Consider the following 25,414-nt stretch of genomic DNA (forward strand, 5'->3'; position numbering starts at 1 on the left):
AAAAAATCTGATACAAACCTACTATATATATAGTTCATGAATTTACTAAATGAAAGAAAAGTATCACTTGAGTCTACCTTGTAAAGTTTTGAAAAATATCTACTTGAGCATTTGCATTAGCAGTATTAATCAACCTGAGAATGGGGGGGGGGGGGGAAGAAGGTGCAAACATAGTATTTGCCTTTGGCACAAGGACAAGTAATTGGTGCAGTCGGGGCTCTAAAAATACGATTCTTAAGCAGTAACACAATGCCTGGTCTGCCGCTGCTACACTGTGATTCACATACTGCTTCCCTATTGGTCCACAAATTTATATCTGATTTCAAACATCAAAGAAAAAAACAATAAACATGAATATATAGTTTAGTCACATATACTTTGCTTCTTTCCAAGTTTAGAATTGTGAAAACAGGCAAACAGCTCATTCCATCTGGGGCACTATAATTAAGAGATTCTAATAAGAATACTCATAAAATAGACTTTAATTGGGTTCAAAAAAAGTTCATTTAAGGTATAGCAATCAAGAAGAGCGCCAGTTAATTAGTTTCCACCCCTTTTCGTAAATAGCTTTAACAGTTCTAGAAATTTCTAAATGTTGACAGGGAAGAACAGTTAATTATAACTTAAAATAGCCGGAGACACAGGAAGCACAGATACCGGATTCACATTAATTCATATAGTAATTTCTATCTTATTAAACAATTTCTATAAAATCTCAAGTTTCTAATTAGGATTTGGGGTGTAAAAAAAAAAAGGCAATTTGGTAGCTGCGTTCTCTGGTCACCGGAGACGGACGCGTCAGGCCGCGGCAGCGAGCGGCTCGCTCCTCGCCCGCGGACCCCTGGAGCCGCCCGAGCGTCCGCCGGGTCAGCGCAGAGGTACTTGCGGCAGGACGCGGGGTCCGGCCCGTAAGGCTTCGTGGGTTCGGCCGGTCCGCGCTGCAGGACTCGCGCCCGAACCGAGCCGGGAGCTGCTGCTCGGGGCTGGGGGATGTCCCGGGAAGGTGGTACTTCGGGACAGTCCATTACTCGATGCAACACGATTTCATGTTGTAAACGGCTCAAAAGCTCGGGGTTTCGGTACATGTGTTTGTCCTGGAGCACAGTGTCCCTGCAACCCTGTCCTCACTCCCCGTTTCCCGACGATCGGCTTTATTCCGGCACGACGGCGACCCTGGGAGCAAGCAGCCGTTCGGGAACCAGAGTGTCCTGAAGTTCCCGGTCTCCCTCCCGGGCCCCGTGCGCGCCCCGTGTTCCCCGGGCTTGTCGGGGACGCCCGCGGGGTGCTCCGTCCTAATGGCACTTGTCTTGGAAAATGCGACCGTCCGAGGCGCTGGACGCCACAGCCCGTCGCTCTGGCTCCGCGACGACGCCGGGGACGGCGCGGGGACCGGCATCTCCGCTCCCGCAGACGGAGCTCGGCGCTTCTCCGGAGAACCGGGGTCTACACCGCTGCGGGGGGAGAGACCGACAGCTCCGCGAGCGCAGCCGGTGCTCGGGCCCACGCGCTCCGTCTTCACCGCCGGATCGAGCCAGGAGCCCGCAGCGCGCACACCCGGGGACGCGCCGCGCGGAGACGAGGGACCGTCCAGGCCCGCTCCGGGGCGACACGGCTGCAGAGGTGGCCCGCGCCGTCCGTGCATGCGGGGGGCCCCGGCTCTCCTGGCGCCCCGGCCCCGCGCGCAGCCTTCCTCTCTCCATGTGGCTTATTGGAAATGGCCTGTTCCGACGGGCTGGGGACGACGGACACACGGACAGACGCGTTTCCTGGCGGATCCGCACAACCACCCCCGCTCTGGCGCCGGGCGTGCGGGCCCGCGCGCGTCCGGCCGCTACTGCTTGGAGGGGAACGGCGCGGCCCCGAACGGGTCCAGCTCGGCCGGCGCGGCCCGCAGCACCAGCTCGGTGAAGGGCACCGCGCCGAAGTCGTCGGTCCGCAGCGCCTCGGGGCTGTGCAGCGCGCCGGGCCGCGAGCTCGCCCTGGGCCGCCCGGGCAGGACGGGGCCGTGGTCGGCCCGCGGGTCGCTCAGGCCCGGGTGCGGCGGGTGGTGCGGGGCGAGCCAGGGCAGCTCGGGCGGACGGAAGGGCTTGGCGCCGAAGGGGTCCAGCAGGCTGTCCTCGGGCTGCAGGCCGCCGCCCCGGTCCCTGCCGTCGGGCATGGCCACGCTGATGTTCTCCTTGGAGTCCGAGATGGTCAGGAACTCGTTGCTGCTCTGGGAGTCGCGGCGGCCCGCCCTGCGGGGCCGGCGCGCGCGCTCGGGGGTGCGGAAGGCGGGCTTGGCGGGCTTCCTGGCGGCGGCGGCCGCGCCGTGGTGCCGCTTGCCGTTGGCCCTGGCCGCGTCGGGCTTGGGGCGCCGCTGGCGGGACGACAGCTTCTGCAGGCCGCGCGGCTTGGCCCGGGGCGGCGGGGCCCCCGCGAGCTCCTCGAACGGCACGAGCCCGAACAGGTCCTCGCGGCTGCCGCTGCCGCCCGCGGGCGCGGGGACCGGCTGGAAGGGCGTCTGGCCGAAGGCGTCCACGCTCCGCGGGCGGCCGGGGCCGTCGTCCTCGCCTCCCCGGCGGCCGAACGGCGCCTTCGTGAACACGTCGGGCTCCTCGGGCTCGGGGCGCGCGGCGGCACCGGCGTCCAGCGGGCGCGGCTCCCCGCGCGGGCCCGGGCGCGGCTGCAGGGCGCGCACCGCGAGGAAGGGGACGGCGCCGAACACGTCCACCTCCGGCCTCGCGGCGTCCGCGGCCCCGTCCGAGCGCGACGCGCCGCGGCCGCCCCGCACCTCGGCGCGCTCGTCGTCGGAGTCGGAGCTGCGCTTCTCGTCGTCGTCCTCGTCCGAGTCCATGAGCAGAGGCCGGTGACCCAGGTTCTCCGGCTCCGTGTCGTCGTCGTGGAAGTCGCCCTGCTCCCCCTGGAGGGCCTCTTCGTCCTCCTGCTCGTCCTCCTCGCTGCTCTTCGGGGACGGCGGGTCCGACTCAAAGTCACTGTCGGACTCCTCGGTCCGCCGCTGCACCGGACCCCGCGGCGGACCCCGCAGCGAGGGGCTCTCTGCGCTCTTCTTCCCGGCCCGCGGGTCCTTACCCACCGGACTGGCTCGTCTGTGCCTGATCGGGTCCGCGGAGCCGTCTTCGCCCCCCACGGGTGAGCGCTCCGTTTTCTTCTCCGGGGAACCTGCAGGGTCAGAGAACAGTTACTAGGGCATTCCAGCACACCTCGGGCCCCAGCGGCTCCAAACCCAAGGCGAGGACACAGGCGTGACAAGTGCCTCCTGCCCGCTCACCTACAGCAAACGACAGTTCCCTCTTCCCTCACTGGGCTCAGGTCCTCTAGTGCAGACGCATTTACTGGCCTCTGTGCCCTACACACCTCCCACTCACCACAGGCCCGCCCTGGGTGCTGGCTTTGATTGACGGTACCCAGAAGGGGCCTCTGAATAAGCACAGGCAGATTTTCTTCTCCCACCTTCAAAGTAAGATTATTCAGCAAATCGCCCCTCCTCAGAATCCCACATTTACCAAACCCCCTTCTGTTTATATTTCAAGGCCGTTACAAAGTTTTCCCAGAGAGATCAACAAGCAGGAAGAGCTTGTCTGCTCAGTCATGTTTCACTGTAATTTTTTAAATCAGCCTCTGGTCAGCTTAAGACTTGAGCTAACATGAATGAGTGCAACCCCTTAATCTGATCAAAGACAAGGACCAGGTACTGAACTGAGACCGTACCAAGGACACCTACCTTCTCTATAGGCCACATCTTCCTTTAACTATCATATCTTCACTACTAAACATTCCATTAAAAGCATGCTACCTTTAAAAAAAAAAAAAAAAACTTACCTACCAATATGTTCACTGTACGATGCATCATAAAACTGCATCAAATATAGTGCCTTACGATTTCACTGTATGGCATATAATAAAGACTGCATTAGTGACATGAAGATATCCTGCCACCCCAAGACACTGATGTATTGAATTGATTTTCCAGATGTAGGGATCAGTTTTAACTGATCCAACCACAGGTCACTTTCCCGTTATTAACGTGGTCCCTGTGGCATAGGACACTCTGAGTTCTTATCTTCTCTTTAGGAGTCAGTACTACTGTCTTCCCACCTCCCTGACTATTCCTTGCGGATCACACACACAGAGACTTCTCTTTCACCAACATCTCCAAAGGCATGGATGTTCCCCTGGGTTCAATCCTTGGCTCTCTCCTTCTGTATGTCCTCCTGTGGTCTTAAATACTTACATGCTAACCATCACGACTGGATCTCTCTACTACTGACCATGAATACTTATCTTACTTATCTAATACTTATGAATATATATCCTACTATTACTCCAAACTCAGCAATTTCAAGAGAGTGTCTTTCCTCTTAAAATGTGCTCCTCACCAGTTCCTACTAAATTAGTAAACAACATGTCTAACTAGTTCTGCAAATCAACAGAAGTCTGGAAATCATCTTCCTTCCTCACCAAAGAGTGTTTTTAAACTCTTGAATCTATTCCCTCCAGTATGGCATCCCTCAAACTGCTCCTCTATCCTGCCACCAGAATGACTTTTCTGAAACACTAATTATGTGGCTCCAGCCTAAACCCATTCAGTGGCTCTCTAAAGCCGTAACCTTTAGCCCAGCACAGGGCGCCCTTCTATAGATCCTGTGCTCCCACATCTTTAGCCTCAGACCCTGATGTCTTCCACGAGTATATAGCGCTGAGTTCTCCTGCTACCCAACCTCTACGTTTGCTATCCGAGACTGAGGAACCCAGCAGATCTGGGTTTCAAGCGGCCCACTGCTGCTGTTTGAACATCTTCCTACGGTGTCCTACCGCCCCTTGCAGGAACGTCCTTCCGGCACTCCCACTCCCAGCTGACTGGCCTCGGGGACCCGGCTGTGTTTCAAGACCCAGCCGATGCCAGGGCCCTGCAAAGACACCCCTAGAAAAATGCCCATATTGGGGGCTCATGATGAACTCAGAACTAGCCTCAATGGCACTGTATTACGATTACTGTCTGCTTGTCTGTTTTCCCTCCTTGATTATGGGCTCCTAGACACGGTCCTATTTGTCATCCACCTCACTTAGCACGAATCGGCACTTGTCGAATGAACAGTAGTGACTGCTCTGCGCTCAGAGCCACGGGCGCACCCAATACACTCGGAACACAAGAAAGAAAGACACATTCAAAAATGAACTCTTTACATTTGCAGATGATTTTCAGCTCAGGATTCAGTCACTGCATTTTTTTAGGTTTAATTAAAAAAAAATAATAATGTTGGTTACACTGAGAATGTTGGTTACCCCAGTCTCTGCCTTCCAGGTATACCGTCGAGGGTGGGAGCCAGCGCAAGCACAGAGACACGAGTTCAAGCTCCCTCCGCAGTGACAGGGCAGTGGCGCAGGTGGGGGGGGGGGGCAGGGGTCCACAGACGCCTACTCTGGGAAGTCAGCACAGGCTTCCCTGGGAGAGGACGGTTGACACTGAGCAGTAACAAGGAGCCAGGCATGCAAAGGACAGGCAGCAAGCTGCTCCGAGGGGGAGCCAGGGCGAGCGTGACGGCGACTGCAAGAAAGCAATGGGCTCGTTCGAGGACAACAGGCAGCCACGGTGGGAGGGACAGGCCACGGAAGATGCCACGGAAGACGGGGCAGGAAACGGAGGGGAAACCCCCGGCCTGTGACGGTGCCTTTCCGGCACGAGGAGGAGTCTGGAATTTGTCCTAAATTCGGTAGGGAACAGAAAGCGGTAAAATGGGTGTCCTGCTCAGACGGGGGTTCCACGGAGCGCTGTACGGGAAGCGAGGCCGGAGAGAAGCGAGAAGCTCGGGGAAGGGGAAGCGGTAGAAATTCAAGCCCGGGATGCTGGTGGCCTGCACGGTGGCGGCAGCCAAGCGGACGCGAAGGACGAGCGCCTGAGGGAGGGAACCTGGGGAGGACGTAGCGCCGCCGCGCACGAGAGTACGGATAAGAGGGAAGCGGAGATCATCAAGGACTTGGCTTTGGACCCCGGGCTTGAGCTGCCCCGAGGCATTTAGGTGCAAACAGGTGCAGGAGACCGGAGATGTGGGCGTCCCCCCGGGCGAGGGCACGCAGAGTTCCGAGTCTGGAGGACTTGACCGAGGAAGTGAGGGGCCGCAGCACTGCGCCGCCGGTGTCACAGCTGCGGGCAGCAGACGAGCCCGCGGAGCCAACCGCAAAGTCGGAGAGCAGCACCGCAACCGGCGGGCACAGGGCCCGGGCAGCCGAGGGGGTGGGGGGTGCCCGGGGCAGCCGAGGGGGTGGGGGGTGCCCGGGGCAGCGGGGAGCACGTGCCCGGGGCAGCCGAGGGGGTGGGGGGGTGCCCGGGGCAGCCGAGGGGGTGGGGGGTGCCCGGGGCAGCGGGGAGCACGTGCCCGGGGCAGCCGAGGGGGTGGGGGGTGCCCGGGGCAGCGGGGAGCACGTGCCCGGGGCAGCCGAGGGGGTGGGGGGGGTGCCCGGGGCAGCCGAGGGGGTGGGGGGTGCCCGGGGCAGCGGGGAGCACGTGCCCGGGCAGCCGAGGGGGTGGGGGGTGCCCGGGGCAGCGGGGAGCATGGAGCCGGGGAGGCAGAACCGAGAACGGACAGCGGCCACTGGCTCCGGTCAGCCCGTGCAGCTGGTTGGCAGCCGTGAGGCGAGGACCAGGCTGAGGAGGGGGAAAGGAGACTGAACTACCGTCAGGTTCTACTTCAATGTCATCATCCATTATTCATCTACCAGTTCCGCGAAACGAGCCAGGAGCTAAATGCTGTCTCTTTACAAATTTATGACAGGCTTATCTGAAATCCTAACAGATTAAAACCCAATCAGATGCAGATTCTCGAGTTCGACTTCTCCTCCATACAGCTTACTTTTACTTACTAAAAACAAAGATTACCTTTAGATTAGCTATAAAATTTTTGTGAATTTTTATCCAAAAGAAAAAAAAAAGTGTAACGGCAAAGACTAAGAATCATCCCTCACTGTGGGCATTTCCTCTATGATAGAGTTTAACTTACTACCTCAAGCTCCTTACCCACCCAGAGCTCCACCGTGTGTACCCATCACGCCTGCTCATGGACACCTCCGGGAACATTCCAGAATGTTTTCCAACCTGTATCCACAGAACATGTTTCTTCTTACAAAAACCAAACAGCTCTATGGTCTCAGGTACCGGAGTTTATAAAATGCTGCCTTTAATATGCCTCTACCTGGAAAATGCTCACTAAAGGTGCGGCCAAGTCCTATACAAAAAAAAATCTGCTTCATCTTGTGAAACCCAGGACTTCCCAAATTTGCTTCACTATAAACACTTTTATGTACAAGTAGCACCTATTAACTTTATAAACGATTTTGCAAAATACACTCTGAAAAAATACTACTACTACAACTTTTTTCTTTTTTGAAGATTGTATTTATTTGAGATAGGAAGAGCACAGAGGGAGAATGGAAGGGAGAAGCAGACTTCCTGCTCAGCAGAGAGCCCAAGGGTGGGGGGTCTCGATCCAGGACCCTGAGATCATGACTTGAGCCAGAGGCAGAGGCCCAACCGACTGAACCACCGAGGCAGCCCTGTTTCTACAATTTCTTAGGGAAATTCCGTTTCTAGGGCATAGAGATCTTCTAGAAAATTTAACATAGGACACAGTCCTTCAGTTGACTTTCTCTTTGTTATTCTAGTTGAATCCCAGTCTTCTAAATTAACTGTTTCCTTTACCCAGCTGGCCACTAGTGCTCTTCCAAGACACATACGTCATTTCCTACTCATTCTGTCCACCCTGTCAGTTTCTTGAAGTTGTTTTAATATAGACATAGATTTATGTTAAGTGCTATACAGTTTTGTTTTCGTTTGTTTTCGTTTTTGTTTTTTAAGAGAGCGAGCGAGCACTGGCGGGGTGGGAGAGGTGGGAAGGGGGTAAAGAGAAAGAATCTTCAGCAGCTGCACGCTCGGCCCTGCTTGGGGCTCGGTCTCCCGTCACGGATCACGACTGAGCTGAAATCGAGTCAGGTGCTTAACGCATTGAGCCACACAGGCACCCCCAGTTCCATTTTTTAAATTTTCAGCGTGAATAAAAATTTGTGGGGTTTTTCATGCCCCACTTTTAATGCATGTTCACAGGCATCAATATACTTATTAACTGACAGGAACATGACAAAGCATTGTATGTGTAACATTTTAAGATTTATATTTACCTCTAGATTGTTTCTAGTTTTTCAGCATTTTAACTAGAACCATGATCATATACTTTTTCCTTGAGGGGAAAAAGGAATAAGAAAACTCTCCTTTTTTAATATCAATTTCACTTTATGGATTGACTGTTATTCCCTCATTCTACATATTCATTATACATAATTAATACAGAGCTAATGAACTTTAATCCAGTAACAATCTCTGACAAGATCGTAGCTCTGTACCCTCTGTATCCTCAAGCATAATATGAGGAAATATACAAATTATCATGATATGAAGGAATAATGTAACTCCAGGTTCTACTCATCAGATTGTTACAAAGAAAGGACTTAGAAGATGGCCCAACAATCACTCCAGAGTACACGACCAGCACCACCTCCAGAACAAGGCCGAACTCAATTACTTCATCCCCCAAATTCCGCCCTTCTAGGGTCTTGTCTGGACCCAGTGGTCAACAGTGAGTATAAGTGCAGGGGGAAGGGGGGTGCAATTCTTTCTTTCTTTCTTTTTTAAAGATTTTATTAATTTGAGAGACAGTGAGCACACAAGCTGGTGGAAAGGCAGGAGAGGAAGAAGCAGACTCTCCACTGAGCAGGGAGCCCAACGTGGGGCTGGATCCCAGGACCCCAGGATCAGGACCTGAGCCTAAGGCAGACACTTCACCGACTGAGCCCCCAGGCACCCCAGAGATGAGTGCAGCTTGGTGCGGCTAATCCAAGAGGCGTTCAGGTCCACCTTTAGAAACGGCCAGAAAATGAGTGCCTGGGTCGGCCAGTCAGAAGAACATGTGACTTGATATCAGGATGGTGAGTTCAAGGCCGACACTGGGTGTAGAGATTACATAAAACATATATCTATATTTTTAATGGCCAGGAAAAAGTAGGCACACAAATGTATATCCACATACAAGGGTGCATACTGGATCCTGGAAACTGTCTCTGATTTTTAAACAGCTGTAGTTGGGGGCACAGTAGAAGAAACTGAAAAGACTGCTTTCAGAAACCCAAGAACAGACGCACACCATGATCTATTCCATCTTTGCGGTTTCAGATTACAACCCTGGAAAAAGTATGGGCAACGGGGGAAATTTTCTGTTGGTTATAGAAAAATGGGTTTTCTTTCTTTTACTGTCTCCCCTTTATAAAACTAAGACAAGCAAGGATATTAATCCGAATTCCTTTCTTCTCCCACATTTTCACAAGAGAATCAGGAGCAGCTATGAACTTTAACTTTTCCGACAGCATACTAAAAGCAACTTCAATGTTAAGCACCATTACAACAATGTAATTGTTGTAATTGTAATTGTAATTTACATTGTTACATTACAACAGTGTAAATGCATGCGGTCCTCCCTCTCCAGTACCTCCTGCTGAGGGAAAGTTAAATTCCAGGCTGTTTGTTACAGCAATCCCAGAGAAGGCTCTACTTTCTGCAGTAAAAGTGATCTACTGAAGCATCCTGTCTTCATTGTGAAACTATAGTAGAACTAAGAAAGAAATGGGAAATTTACAAAATTTGAGGTTATTTCATATTTCTAAGGCTTTTAGTGCTATTCCATAGGCACGGAAGACTGTCAAATTAAGTACTACGGTTATCAAGTTGGTTATCCACTGTACAATGTATACTACTTTAAAATGTGGCTTCACAGTTAAATGCCATCAACTCTTACATTCTATTTCTTTGCCTAAACATAGTCCTGTAATTGGGAAAAAAAAGAAAAGGGAAGAATTCAGATATTCCCACTGTTTGCTCCTGGGGCCAGACTGCTTCTTCTAGTTATTAGAGTAAATATTACACATGTGATTTACTATGAAATTTAAATCAGGATTATTTCACTATTTAATTTCCCCAAAGTACAGCCTAAATATGTTTCCTTATAATTCAATATATCTTAAATCCTAATAATCCCTATATTTACTGAGAACTGTATTATTAACATAAAAAATAGCTGTTTTTCAAGTGGGTGGAAGGGAAGCTATATTTAGAATAACACTAGAAAGATATATTTAAAGAATAAAAAAATGTCTAGAATATGCCCAGAAAGATACCTCAGTTATCTTTCTCTATGAATCAGTTTTGATAAAACACTGTACATTCTCATATGCTGACTAACTTTTATTTTTGGCTCTGAGTAGGGCATTCTTCTTTCCTTAAACTAAATACATTAGAAGACCTGGATGGCTTCTGTTAGGATATTATTTCTGCTCTGTGCCTTGGAACCACAGACTACAAAATTTCAGCTTTTTGAGTAATGCTTATCTTTTGAGGTTGGTCTGATTTCTGCAAATAGCCAAAATCCAATCAGAACAAAATCCTGGAAATAAAGGGAGTGACTAAGACAATGTAGATTTGGATAAATTATTCAATAAAGGGTTATGAAAGTTTTTAATTGTCTTGTGCAGCATGTAAATGGTCCCTCAGGAAAATTCCAAGTAATGTGTTGGGGGGAGAAGTTACAACAGGGACACCTGGGTGGCTCAGTCGGTTAGGATGTGCCTTCGGCTCAGGTCATGATCTCAGGGTCCTGGGGCTGGGACGGAGCCCATGTCAGGCTCCCTGCTCAGCGGGAAGCCTGCTTCTCCCACTGCCTCTGCCCCCTCCCCTGGCTTGTGTGCTCTCTTTTTCTCAAATAAATAGAATCTTTAAAAAAAAAAAGTTACAACAATGTGAAATCACTAAAATGTCAAGAGAACTAGTATACTTAAACACACAGATCCTGCTGATTAAAGGTATTTCACTGGCTTAATATGTCATATACAGAACGGCAAGGTAATAGTTCAGAACCAGCTAGAGCAATGCTTCGGTTTTTCAGTACTGCAAGTATAGTGCATTTACTACATATCTAAACGCCACATTGGCCCTCTGATAACTGTTTATATAACAACACATAGCATCCTTCCCTTCCTTTATCTGCAGAAGATACTGAATGGAAGTGCCCTGTGCTGGCCTGGTTCGTGCACTGCCTTGCGGGTCACTTCCCTCCTCTGTAGAGTAGAGAGGGCAACAGTATTCGCCTCTGAAAGTTGTCGCAAGGATTAAAGCGAGAACATATGCGAGGGGCTTCTCACACTGCTGGCGGGGACTCAGGGAGGGGCTGAGCCAGTGCGGCAGGCATAGCGCACCATCGTTTCAGGATAATTTATGGAGTGCCCGCCATATGCTTCAGTGACTCTGAGAAACGCATCCCAGAGGACAGGCGCAAATACTGTTAAGCACACGAGCGCGGCGCCAAGGGCCTCTCAGACATTCTCTCTTAACTCCCCACCATGAGGCTCCCACAACAACTCAGGGTGAAAATGCTTTGAAAGGACTGTTATGATCTTTTCACCTTTCTTAGCTACATCTTCGATAATGTCCCCCTTACTCTACGTCAGATCACGGTCCTGCCCTCCTGCCACTTGGAAGATCCGCACTGTTAGTCTCCAGCTCTCTGCCTGGCTTTTCCTTTTCTCTCCGTTTCTGCCAGTGACCTTGATCCTATTTCATAGCTGCAACTATATTTGAAAGCAAAAAACAAGAAGGGGTTTTTAGAGATGTAGTCTTTTTATACATGAGGCATATGAAGCTAGAAGAAGTTGACTAACATCCAAGCTTAAGGCCATACACCCCAACGTCAGAGAGACTTCAGCTGACACTAGTGTAAAACTCTCACCTGTAAATCCTACAATTAAACTACCAGTAGAATATCACCACCAGCAAATACTCCACACAGCTCATTGTCAACCCAACAAAATGAAGCCACAGACCTGTTCTGAACTTCTTTCGATTTCCTTTACAAAGCTGTGTCTGGGGGAAAAAAAAAAGCCCCATATTGTTTCCACTTCAGCAAACAGTGTTTTGCTGAACTGTACAATACCTATCTTGGGCTGAGTGTTTTATAGTCTGTAGGCCTGAGGTCTAGAACTACTATAGGGCTTCATCACCAAATGAACCAATACTCAACTTTACAAAATCCACAGAAGATAAACACCCAAAAAAGCATCCATTTCCTCATCTATCAAATAAAGGCAATAACGGAACTTATGTGATAGAGCTGAACATTAAATAATATTCACTTTACTTAGTAAAATCTCATTAAATACTAGGGTATGTGTGTGTGTGTGTGTGTGTGTACAAAGAGAGATTATATTCGGTTACTAAAGTAATGACCTTACTTCTCAAGGTCCTGTATGGCACACAAAGGTGAAGAGAGCATTTCCCGGCTTCGGGAAGCTGACCGTCCACTTTAGCAGCAGGGAAACGCGCCTGCTCCTCCCGATGCCCGCCATCCGGGAAGTGACTAACCCGGTAGAAACTGGGAGGGTCTGAGGAACAAGCCTAACTCACCAAATAAACTGACATGAATCTGCCAAATAATATCAGAACATAATTCCATCCATTTCGTGCCTGAGTTTTCATAAAAAGAAATTTCTAGATGTTAAAATTTCAAAAATACCATAGTCTTGCCCAGCCCCAGAGAAGATTCCAAACTCAAAAGTTAAATTTCTAAGGTCAGTTTTCATATATTTATTACAGTATTCTTTCATACTCTTTGGGGAGAAGCGTGAAATCCTAGTTAATGCCACATTATTTTAAATGAATATTGCAAACAATGTATTCTTCAGTCACATAAATTAACCTTCATAAACTATATCAGAAAATTCAAAATATTTAGAAAATGTCAAAAAGTGGGGGGGGGGGGCTTGTTTGCATCATACTCTTCTCATCAGGCTCCCATCTTTTAGACGATAGCTCTTTCAGTTATAAAACAGGTGGTACATTTTTAATCATATAAGAAGCTTCCAGCTTCAAGGAAATTTTATTTTGATGTTCTTTTCTTTGCTATCAGATTATAGAGGATGAATGGCTGGAAAGTGCTCTTGTAATTACATGCCTTCTGTTGTCTCATCATTTAGGGAACAAGGGAGGGGCTGTGGGAGTTGAAAGCCCACTCTGAACCGACAGCATCCTGCCTGCTGTCACTCCCCAGCAACACGCCATGCCGGGACTGAGCATCAGTGCATTAGGAGACTTTATCCAAATCTGTACTGTTTCTCCGAATACAGGCCAAGTGACAAGGCCTGAGTATAAAAAGAGAATCATGCTACTTATGAACAGTATTTTCCAGCCAAATTAAAAATGCTACAAAACTGACATTTTTATTATGCAGATTTTTATTTAAAACAGGCTACTCAACATCTTTGTTTTGCTACTATTTACAGAAGAGAGTTTAGAAGCAGACAGAGCTGGATTCCTACTTATAAACTTAAACTATCTGACCTTAACCAAGTCACTGGCACTCTCTGAGCCTCAGTTTTGACTGTATGTATAAAACAGAACTTAATAAATGGTAACCATTATCACTGACACCCTGGAAGAGCAAAATTCTTGATCTTCAAGAATTACTAGAATCTAAAAATATAAGCAATACATTCATCATCACTTATAAAACGACATAGCATTTGAACGGACGATCCTGCAACAGTCTACGTCCCAACAAATATTCGCTATACACAATGTGACCTTTCCTAACCTTAAACTCAAATTTAGCCTCCTGTTCGGTCACAAGAACCATGAAGTGGATCTGGGATTTGGAAGAGTAACTACCAAACCTAATTAAAAATGAAATGCAATATATGAAATCTAAAACTTCAGTAACTTAATACAGCCTGTCAACAAAATTCTTCAAATATTGTGTGTCAGAAGTTGTGTTTATTAAAATCAAGCAGTTCGCACTTCAATTCCCGTGTTGGTATACAAACTAACTGTAAAATGATGCCTGTGGGAGAAGGGAGAGTGTGTGGGTTTGATGGGGGAATGAATCCCATGCTTTTAATAAAGTTTTATGTGTGTACTGGTAGTTAATGCTTTAATAAGAATAGGAATAGCACCATCCAAATAGTTCTTGGTAGTGAAAACCTTCAAAACCAGACTGTACATGTTATTTCAAGGTACCAGTAGTTAAGAGGATCCTAGCTTATTATTACTGGAATTTTGTAGAACTACTAGCTAGACAGCAGTTACAACTTATTTAACAAAAAAAATTTTTAAATTTAGTAACGAGTAAACATATTATGTACTAACACTACCAACAACAGTCACGCTAGCAACAACACCGAGAATGTTGTGTTTTGTGTAACACTCCTCTTTGATTCTTTCAATAATCTCATCAAGTAGCTAATATTATCTCCAGTTTAAGATAAAGAAACCCTCCAAGAAACTGAGGCAACATCTGCTATCACACAGCTAATCTGGGATACAACCAAGATTTATACCCAGGACTTCATAATTCCAAAGTTGTTTTGGAATTACAGTATTATGATTATGATATACCACTCTACTAACAGTTTAGTAACCTGACATAAAAGGTAAATATAATTCCATGATAATTAAAATATCATCTTAGGGAATACGATATTACCCTTACATACAGCACCAAACATATTCTTGATATAATTATTTGATTTCTGCATAAATGGATATGTACAAAATTTAATTTGGCCCATAAAGAAATGTTTAAAAACAAGAACAGGAAAAGCTAGGTCTGAACAATTTAAGACACGATCTATCAAAATGTTATCTCCACCTAAGTTTCCGAAAAGCCTGAAAACGCAGTAGCATAATCTAATGCACCAGCGAATCAGAAAGAAGCGTCTGTGTGAACAGATCAAGGTGGTCAGCCGACTGTATCAGCTCTGGAGTACACGCAGCTCTTACAGAAATGGGGGAGAAAGGTATTCTGGAAGAGGAGAGGCTATGGGACCCAGGGTAGGGACATAGAGAATATTCCGACTAATTGAAGCCTTTTTTTTTTTTTTTAAAGCTGCAATGCAATGAAGCAATACCTCAAAAAATTCACAGGGAAAATTACATCCAGTGTAGAATTATTTACGCAAATTATCAGTCAAGTGTCCGTTAGGAAAAAAGATATTTTTAGGCGGAAAAGCTTAAAACGTGTCCTCCCATGCACAGTTTCTCAAGAAACTAGTCGAGGGTTGCTTGGCCTACAGACCAAGGGAAGAAAGGAGACCCGCAGCCCGGCTGGGAGGTGTAGAGTAAGCGTAAGAGAGCAGAGTAAGATGGATTAAATATCAGAAGTGAAAAATCATCTCGATGGAATCTGAACAGGGATGGGGGCATGGAGGCAGCAGGCAGATAAGTGAATTTTTTCATTATAAACTTGTTAAATCTAACTTTTTAAAGTACATAAGTATTTTGATTAATAAAATTAAGTTTAAAAACTAATTTTGTAAACTTATGATAAACTGAAGAAAAACAAAGCAAAAATTAATCCATCATAACTTCAAAGTTAAGATTTAAAGTTCTCACAGAAATTTTGTCTTTCAAAATAAAAAGAGCACAATTCCTAACAAAACCAGTGTAAGGAACACTAGATTTAGGACAATGGAACTTCCTCTTAAACGTACTTTCCCAATGGAGTTAAAACTTGCTGAATTCTTATAGCATTCTGCTTCATGACTAAATTTGCTTTATTCTCAAGTAGCATTCTCCATCTGGTTGACATAAAATACAGTTATATTCAGTAATTGTCAACCCTCAGATTGAAGTAAGATGGTTTATCACATACACCTATCATTCTGCATTCTGTGTACACACACACACACGCACGCACACACGCGCACACATGCGCACACACTCTCTCTCTCTCAGTCCTACGCATCTCCAGACGCTCCCAATGCTAGGTAGAGTGTATTTTCACTGAGCAGAATTCATTTTTATTTTTCCAGTTTCTTCCTAAATCTTACAGAAAAGACAATATTTGTTCCAGTAGATTCCATTATTTTATTATGAGAAAAACGAATGACCCCAAATAGTTTATTGTAACTGAAAAATTATGCATAGTGTATCGAAGCTTGATAATGAATAGTTCACTCAGTGCAAATCTGTTATTTTTAGTTTCAACTTAATTACATACTTTAGATCTGGTGAACACAAATTAACAGTGCTGATTAGCCAAGTGACTACCCTTCCTTCTCTTTCTAGATGAACATCTCACCTGTGACCATTCCATCCTTTATTCCATTCTGTAAGCTCAATTCCTCATAACCAAATCATTCCAATGCACATGGTTACACTAAATCTAACAAGGTTCTTTTGGAGGGGTACTTTTAGGGTAAAGATCATTTCTTTGGGTACCCAGGTGGCTCAGAGGGATAAGCCTCTACCTTCAGCTCAGGTCATAGTCTCAAGGTCCTGGAATCGAGTCCCACATCGGGCCCTCCGCTCAGCGGGGAGCCTGCTTCCCCTTCTCTCTCTCTGCCTGCCTCTCTGCCTACTTGTGATCTCTCTGTGTCAAATAAATAAATAAAATCTTTTAAAAAAAAAAAAAAGATCATTTTTTTAAGGTCACTTTCTTAACACTTACAAGTATGAATTTTTAGGAATAGTCAGAATTTTATCATACACCCAAAAACTGTTATTAGATACTTACTGGGTTGGCCACTGAACAGGATTCAAAGACAGACAATTCACGTTTTCTACCCTTGGTAAGTTTAAAATATAACGGAGAAATTAAATGCCCACAGTGAAAAGAAAAACTAATAGTGACAGCAATCAAGCTAAAATCTGTGAGCCTATTTCTAACTATAAAAATCTTAGGCCAACCCCAAAACAAGGGTACCTAAGGAAAGAGCCAATCATTGAGGCTTACTCTAGGCCCTGATTCCAGTCTTCATTTCTCCAGGGTTCTTTCAGAAACTTGTAAAGAACAGGAAAGTTGCAGAGATACGTGCAAACCTGAAAAGGATTATACAACCCCTTCCAGGGCCTAAAAAAGAGCCAGCAGTAAAGAAACCATTTTCAACCACAAACAGATCAATACCTACATTCTTTTTTTTTTTTTAAGATTTTATTTATTTATTTGACAGACAGATCACAGGTAGGCAGAGAGGCAAGCAGAGAGAGCGATGGGGAAGCAGGCTTCCCACTGAGCAGAGAGCCCGATGCGGGGCTCGATCCCAAGACGCTGGGATCACGACCTGAGCCGAAGGCAGAGGCTTAACCCACTGAGCCACCCAGGCGCCCCCAATACTTACATTCTTGAGAGCTTCTAATGACCATGTTGAGATACTATATTTCATTTGAAAAAAGAAATAGCATTAGCATTGGGGGTGTGAGGGAGTACACGTGTGCAGATGAAGTAGAAACAGTAAACTGCCTTCCCCACTCAACGAATGCTGTCATGCCATTCATTAGAAACAATTTGAAAGAAGCAAGCAGAAAATGACAACAAAATGGACTGTTTTCAATAAATGGCAAAGAGTAAAACACAGAACATGAAAATATGTAGAAATTCCTATTTATTTTTGTGCATATCCTGAATAACCAAATCTAAATACTGAAAAGCTATTAACACTGCCTCGATGTAGTCATCAGAAATCCTGAACACCTATATCTTATTAAACTTCTAAATAAGTTTTTCTTTTGTTTATAAGGTGTGTCATTTTTTATTTTCTCACTTGGGTGCATTTTTAAATGACAGCAATGATGTTATTACATATATATACATAACGTGCCTGAGTGAGAAATATTAGGAAAAGAATGCTAGAACCATCTGTCGACTCATTATTTCTTCTAATATATCTCCTTTTTCTAAGCTCAAACTCATTTTTTTCCATTAGGCACACACACACACACACACACATACACACACACATTTACAACAAAGCAGGACCCTATTCCAGCTGAGTATATTTGACGGTGCCAGCTGGGGGATTATTTAGAAAATATTACTATAGATAGTTTTTAATGGTAATAACAATATTTAAATTCTAAATTGAAATCAAAGCAAAAAAAAAAAAAAGAAATTGAAGTGAGGATATACAAAGAGCAACATGATACAAAATCACGAATACTTTTCAAATACAACTACAAAAGAGAATGTATAAACTAGGAAAATACAGAATTTTTAAGCAAAAGCTGAGCATAAAAAGATCTTTAAATATAGAAAAAGAGATATTCATGCATGAATCTGTTTCACTGATACCCAACAATAGAGAGAAAAAGAGAGTGACGGCTCTACTGTGTATGTCAGCATTTTTCTATGTTGGCAAAAGACACACCTGAGTCACCCAGTGGAAAGGAGACTGTGAGGAAGACTGCGGCAGCAAAGGTAAAATGAGTCTCGCCTTCTGCACCTCACACCTCATCCTTACTTTGGCCTCATATTAATAAGGGGTTTTCGGTTGTTCTTTTTATTATTGTTGCCTCCGCGTGAATTTTTGATGATGACAATGTTGCATACGTGACTTGCCTGGGTGAGAAACGAAAGGAAGAGAACCAAAAGGATCTTCCGCAGGACGGTTATGCGCAGCGGAAAGTGGGTCTACATTCTTATCTGGGGGTGCTCTCTCCTCGAGCCTGTCTGCGAAAATAAGATGAAACAAAAAAATAAAATAAAATAAAAAGTCTTCAAATTAAAAAAAAAAAAAAAAGTGGTAACAGTATAAATAAAATTAAACAAAGCAACAGCCTTTTTGAAAAATACCAGAGTCAGAGCTCATTTTTACTAGGATGAGGGGTAGCCCTGAGTTAACAGACACTTTTGCTGCTACACAGGCAAGCTTCTCATCATCTCAGCGCCAGATTTCACAAATACCATTAGCCCAATAAGTAACTTAGTCTAAATCCCCAGTTTTCTTCAACTTGTAACACACTGGACCTGAACTTAAACGCAGCTTACTAAACAGAGGCATTATTTGGCAGATTTTCTCCCAAAAATACTCAGGGAAAAAAGATTGCAAATGGTCATTTGTTCATAAAATGGGCAAATCTTATTTCTCAACAGCAATAAAAAGTAATTAACTATTACACTGATGTTCATTTCGCATATTAAATCATTCACATACACATACACACAGAGACTATGAAACGCCTAATGACAGAGTTTATACTTCATCCCGCGGATATCTGAGACCCAGCGTGTGCCAGGCACTGTTCTAAGCAATGGGCCGGCGACGTCGAACACAACAGAGTCCTGCCTTCTTGGGAGTTTATATGCTGGTGTGGAGAAACCAAGAGAAAGCAGTGAGCACAAGGAGACATATATACAGAATGTTACGAATCAAGCTACAGAGAAAACTGCAGTCCGGGGGAAAGGGGGTAAGGGGGTGGGCACAAGTCACAGTAATAAACAGAGATTCTGACTGGGACCAGGTGAGAAAAGACGTCAAAGAAGCAGCAAAGGGACATCTGGGGGAGAGCCCAGCGGACAAGGGAAGGGCTGTGGCAAAGGCTGGAGCTCCAGCAGAAGCCGCCCTGCCGCACCTGACACAGCAGCCGCAGTACGGATTAGCTCTCCTCGCTCTGACGCCGCCTATCACAGGCACTGGATCGGCGGGGACTCCCGGATCTCCGTGCGCTGCCTCCCTAGCGTCTGATTCTGAGCAGTGCAACACACACTATTAGCAACACATTCTGCTGTTTTCAGGAATTTTAAGTACTCCCAGGACTATACCCTTCGTGTTTAAGAAACTCTATGGGCCAATGACGCTGGTTTCGTTTGAGTTTTAAGAAAGTGCAGGGAAGGCAGAGAAAATCCAAATATAATTAGAATTCCCTAAAAATGACTTGTAACTTCAGAATGAAGCAAAAAGCCCCAAGTGAAAGCAGCAATCCCTTAGGACAGTGCTTCCAAACTGAAGGTGCGTTCCAGTGAACTGTGCATTTGCTAAAATGCAGACACTGACTGGACAGTTCTGGAAGGTTCTGGGCTTCACTTCATACGCTCCCAGGTGATGTGATACTGCTGGGTCAGGGACACACTCTTGAGAAGGCAACGCCCTGGTGTCTATAATATCCCCAAGACGCTGCGATGGACAATTCTTTAAACACCTTTATGACAATGGACATACTTATCAGCTTTTATGGCTAAAACTAATATCCACATGAAATGTGATATCTACATGAAACTTTGGATTATCTGAAATTTTACTTAAAGTTTCATTGATAATATAATAAATGATAAATATTTTGAGAAGGCAACATATCTGATGACTGATTTATGCACAAACAGAAGCTCCAAGACTTAAGAGCTGCTTTTCAAATCCAACAGAGTAATGGATAACAATGGAAATTCTGGGGTGGACGGAGAGTGAGGACAACGGGAAGACGAAGTAAGGAAAGGACAAACGGAAGAGACTATCTCAGAGTGACAGCCCCAGCACATCAGTGTCCAAGATCCCTCGCTCTTGAAGATCAAGACCGTATGTGTGGGTACTCAGGTCTAAATTAGGACCAAACTTCCTTTCCAAACCGTCTGCAGTATAATTGCTAGGATTCCTGTATAAAACTCAGTTATCTGGGCACTACGCCACAAACCTAATGCATCAGATTTATCTGAGCAGGACTTTGGAAATCTACACTTTAACATACTCCCCAGATTTAGAAAAAAACAGCACTGTACCAACGGTTCCCAGCATATAAAAATGCAGTTACCACTAAGGTTCTTTGAATCCTCATGCATTGGTAGATTATCTCTATCAAGTTATGGTTTCAATTCACATAAATGTAGAATAGCACTGTGTAGTTAGAATAAGAATACAAACATTACCATGTGGGGATAAACTAACATTTTTTATATAGTGAGTCCCATAATTTTAAAATATGGAGACACCGTTCTATGCAAAGTTCATTCCCCCAATTATTTCAAAATGGGAATCAGAATAAACTCGCTATAAAATGAATCACATTCTCACTGTTTCACAAAACAGAGGATCAATTTATCCAAGGAGTCTTTTGTTAAATCATCTAGATTTCTAGAGTTCACAGGATAATCTGGGTCCCAGGGCACAAAATACAAAATAAATACATATATCAATTTTTTAAATTATTAATTACCTATAATTAAAAACTAATGAAATGGTGTAAGAGCTACTTTTCAAATACACAGTCACTCTTAAAATGAATTTAAGTTCCGTTTTCAAATCACTGCTTTACATTAGAGCAAAACCAGAGCCTGATTTGTCCAATATTAAGAGACTTACCTCCCGCCTTCCCAAAAGAACTGTGTTGATGAATAAAGACAATATCTTTTCAGGATTTTTAATTGATACAGATGGCAAAATATAAATGATTTAAAAATCCTAGAGTAAAATTATATTCCACAATATCATCAAAAAATTAAAATATTCTAATAAGTTAATTCCGTAGTTTATTTGGGTAATGGCTTGAGTAGCCAAAAAGGCTAATGAATAAATTTTATAAGTATAGTCTTCATCTGATAATTTTGAAACTATTCTATTTGAAAAGTTCTGTTATTCTGCACTAAAGGAACAGCAATACACCTGAATTAGCTTAAAATGGTGAGAGTTAATGCTTTACAACAAACTAATATAGATATTTACATCTATTTCTTTCTGTGGCTTCATAGAAAAAACAACACATTCAGTAGAATTTGCAAAGCAGCCACAGTCTTTAGGTTCTTCTATTCTTCGTTTCAGTTATTGTGATGCAGTTTGAAAAAGAAACAATCATCATTAACAAAAAATAATATTCCATTAAGTATTACTTTTAATTAGCATGCAGAGCTACACAACTATTTGAACAAAGGCAAGTTAAAAAGTTTCCCAAAGCAAACCCCTGTAATCTAGTGTTTAATGTATTAAATTTTACCACAGTTAGATATCTAAAGTTTACATACTAATCTGGAAGTTTTGATATGAAAGACAAAGAAAAATACAAGTTTTTAAACTTTAAAAATGTCATTGAGATCAACTTATATTGAGTTAATATTTTGACTTTAAGTAGAACAGATGAAAAATTCTGAACCATAAATAATATTCAGTTACACTGAAAGCAAAAGCAAGAATCTGGTTTATTTTATATGTTAAACTCCTTTGCTAACTGGTGTCTGAATGGAATCAACAACTGTTTTCTTAAAGATCACTGAAAAACCATTTTTTGTTAACAATTACTAATATTTTGGAATCCTGGTATGTCAAGATGTATTATGATTTTTAAGTCACCTTTTGGATAATACAAACATGTAAAATATTTCCTAGACACAATTATCCTTTTTCATTTTAATAAATAATATTTCCCATCTTAAAAATAAAAACTCAAATGGCAATGTACTCTTCTGAACAATCATTACATGGGCGACGCAAAAATAAAAACTCAAATGGCAATGTACTCTTCTGAACAATCATTACATGGGCAACGCCCGTATTTTTAAGGACCATACATACAGGTATTGTTTCTCACTGGAGAGCATTTCAGAAACCTAATGTAAATTATTTCAGAAAAGACTCTGGAAAATTGTTGACAAAATCTGTGCTGAGATAAAAGGTAAATTTGCTATTCCAAATGCATCAATAATTTTCTTATTTAAAAAAAAGTTTTTAAGGACAAAAGAACAACCAGTAATGACCAAAGTTCATTTCCATTACACCGTCAGTCTTCCGCCGAGACTCTGAAGGTTCCGAAAGACCTTTTTTCATGCCGCAGGTAATTTAGCCCCTATCAAGTGGATTGAGTATCAGATGGCTTACTGCTTGTGAATGGAAGAACTGTTAAAGATGACTGAACATAGGACAGTTAAGTTACACTTTGGGAAGAAACTTTTCTAAATGACACTCTATATATTAATGATTTCTTTATAAACTTTCATAAAGACATTTCACCTTTTATGAGCACCATTATTACGACTATCAGTTATGAAGGAGAAGGCAGATAATTTCCATCGTCTTTCTTGCTGTCATATGTCACTTCTGCTGTTGATGTCATCCACCCACAAAACCCCTTCTAATCTGGCTTTCTAATTGCCAGCTGAGAAACCTGATAGTTTAGATACAATTTTTAAATGTCGGTTAAAGGGCAATAACCTTGAGTTGGAGCCTAAAGATTTACACAGAAGACGAGGAACAGGGAAGTGACATTTATGGAGTACCCACATTCCTTCAAGACATTATTTCCTTTAATTTTCCTGATCATCTTATGAGATAGGCATCACTCTACCCAGCTCGTAAGTGAGGAAGTGAGACAGCAGTTAAGAGACTTACTGAGATTACAACCTAGGTAAATGGCATTGCCAAGGTTGAGAATTCTGGTGCTAGATGTCAATTTAAGCACATCAGCCTTGTGACAGGGAAATGATTTCAATAGCTTGTCTAGACACTTGCCCAAATAGCTGAGTTGCTCCAAGTCTGACCTTCCGAGAAATTCCTCTCCTGAACTTTCATCTGGAAATTAATATCTTTCCATAATTAGCATGCAATGAAATCTAAATTCTTTGGCACAGACATGTGTGAGAGATACACACAAAAATGACACATGTTATCTGACCTTGAAGTCTGAAAGCAAATAGCTGGTTAAGAGTTTCACAGGCTAAACCCAATTTTTATGAAGTTATGTATACATGAATATTTTATATGCCATTCTTCCCTATGTGAATTAAATAAAACTTGCTTACCGTTACAAATTCTATGGAGCTTAGAATGACATATTTTTATTTATAAGGTATAAAATAAAATATTTTATTATATTTTATATATAAAATATTTTTATATTTTTATTTATAAGGTATAAAATAATATATTTTACCCATTCCATAACTGATGGGAAGAAGAAAAAAGAAAGAAAAGAAAAAGGACGAATTTTACCCAAATAGTAGAAAATTGCTTTAGCAAACCCTCAGTTACTATCCTGGAACACATTAAAATGAATACTTTAATTTTACCTTTTGCTTTCAAAATAACCCTATAAATTATATTGATTTGGTTATAACCCATATATCACCCTGCCATCCCCCCAAAAGAAAGAGATACTTTATTTCCTTTTTTAGAACTTAGCTTTTCGGGCTACTCAACATAAGGTATACTAAAAATGCCTACAAAAAAGTCGTGGTTTAAAAAAAACTTTAATAAAAAGATGTAAGTTTGGTTTTACCAAAGTTGACAAACCTTTATTAAAGGTTCAAAACTCATGTTTATATATGCATTAATCATCAACTTAATTTTTCATAGTCATATAACCAATATGCAAAATATAAATTTAAATCTCAAACAACTATTCTTACATGAATTAGGGCATTTATAAATTTTACATAAAATATATATCATTTGGGAACAAAGCAACTCATCTAATAATTGTTCTCATAAAGCCAGCTGCCTACAAGAGAAGAGAAGCTCAGAACTATGATGACAGCCCGTTAGGACCTTCTTCTCACATGCAACACAGGAAAACACACTTGGAGACGCGAGCACATGCACGCCCGCACACGCACACACGTACAAACCTCTGAAACCTGAAAATTATCTAGACTCCAGAAGTGAGTTTTTGCAACCTCCTCAAAACATTCCACACTTCCCTTTTCCGAGAAAGAGCTTTTCTAAAATGCGTGCGGTAAGGCTCGACATATACAGTAGGTAGTTTAAGAAAAGGCAAAGATTCCAAGTAAAACATTGAGATATCTGACTCAAAGTGGAAAATAATTTATTTAACTTTTGCCATATCAGGACAACAAAGCAGCCCTTTTATGTCAGCACTCATTAAAAGGGCATTACAGAACATTAACATAATGTAGTAGCCCATGTTTTCTTTCAGGCACTTTCAAAGGGCATCTCAGACCCACAGTGTCTTCTACCGCATGTGCAAGAAAAGAGAGCTGCAAAATGATTAGTAAGCAAGATTCGGATATCTCCCTTTTCATTTAAGTATCAATTTTCCATGTTTTAGAGATATTCTGAATTTAACATTCACAGATATGCAGTATTTAAGTGCTAGGAATCAGCATGTTACTAGCAATCCTGGGTTTAATCAAGCAATTGATTTCAAAAGGACGCAACATAGTTCAACAGTATACGTAAAAGACGGCCTGATTTTTGCCCTCAAATGCACAAAAAGAATTTTCTATTTACCACCTCAAAACAGTCTTTGGCCTTGCTGAATAATTACAGAACTGTGATTTTACTGTGAAGCAAAATAAGCCTTCAAGTGTCCCTTACTTGATCTCAGAAGGTCAAATTCTCTGTCCAACAGTTCCTCTTCCGTTAACTTGGAGAAATTATCGTCTCCGAAAGGGTTCCACCCCGACATGTCAGGTGGGTTACTGACGTTCCTCTGACTTGGAAGATGAGCAACTACCTCTTTATCAGCGACTGACCTGTAGTAATAATTAAGAAAGGAAAAGAAGAGAGAATACATGAGAATTCAAAATTCTCAAGGGCCCTAGTTCATTCTTCCTAACCAACCTGGAAAATCAGATGCTTTTATGATGACGAGGACGGCAGATCTGGGCACAGATGGGAC

At 43.6% G+C, this 25,414-nt stretch overlaps 2 protein-coding genes across 4 annotated transcripts in view; one reads left to right on the plus strand and one right to left on the minus strand.

Moving 5' to 3' along the window:
- Positions 1 to 8,575, plus strand: part of PAQR3 (progestin and adipoQ receptor family member 3) — a 33,203-nt gene extending 24,628 nt beyond the window's left edge. Inside the window, exon 7 of the mRNA XM_059156227.1 lies at positions 8,464 to 8,575. The gene's annotated coding sequence lies outside the window, so the exon portion shown is untranslated. The remainder of the gene's footprint in view (positions 1 to 8,463) is intronic.
- BMP2K (BMP2 inducible kinase) overlaps positions 1,680 to 25,414 on the minus strand; it is a 120,343-nt gene continuing 96,608 nt past the window's right edge. For 2 of the 3 annotated variants that reach the window (XM_059155890.1, XM_059155808.1), the window contains 2 exons: positions 25,111 to 25,268; positions 1,680 to 3,159 (listed from right to left, as the gene is read on the minus strand). In XM_059155890.1, the coding sequence (XP_059011873.1) occupies positions 1,832 to 3,159; positions 25,111 to 25,268 (1,486 nt within the window). In that variant the 3' untranslated portion in view covers positions 1,680 to 1,831. Of the gene's footprint in view, positions 3,160 to 18,419; positions 18,531 to 25,110; positions 25,269 to 25,414 lie in introns of all 3 variants that reach the window. The other variant, XM_059155963.1, reaches the window with a different exon arrangement.

This window comes from Mustela lutreola, chromosome 1, assembly GCF_030435805.1.
Source record: "Mustela lutreola isolate mMusLut2 chromosome 1, mMusLut2.pri, whole genome shotgun sequence".
Lineage (NCBI taxonomy): Eukaryota > Metazoa > Chordata > Mammalia > Carnivora > Mustelidae > Mustela > Mustela lutreola.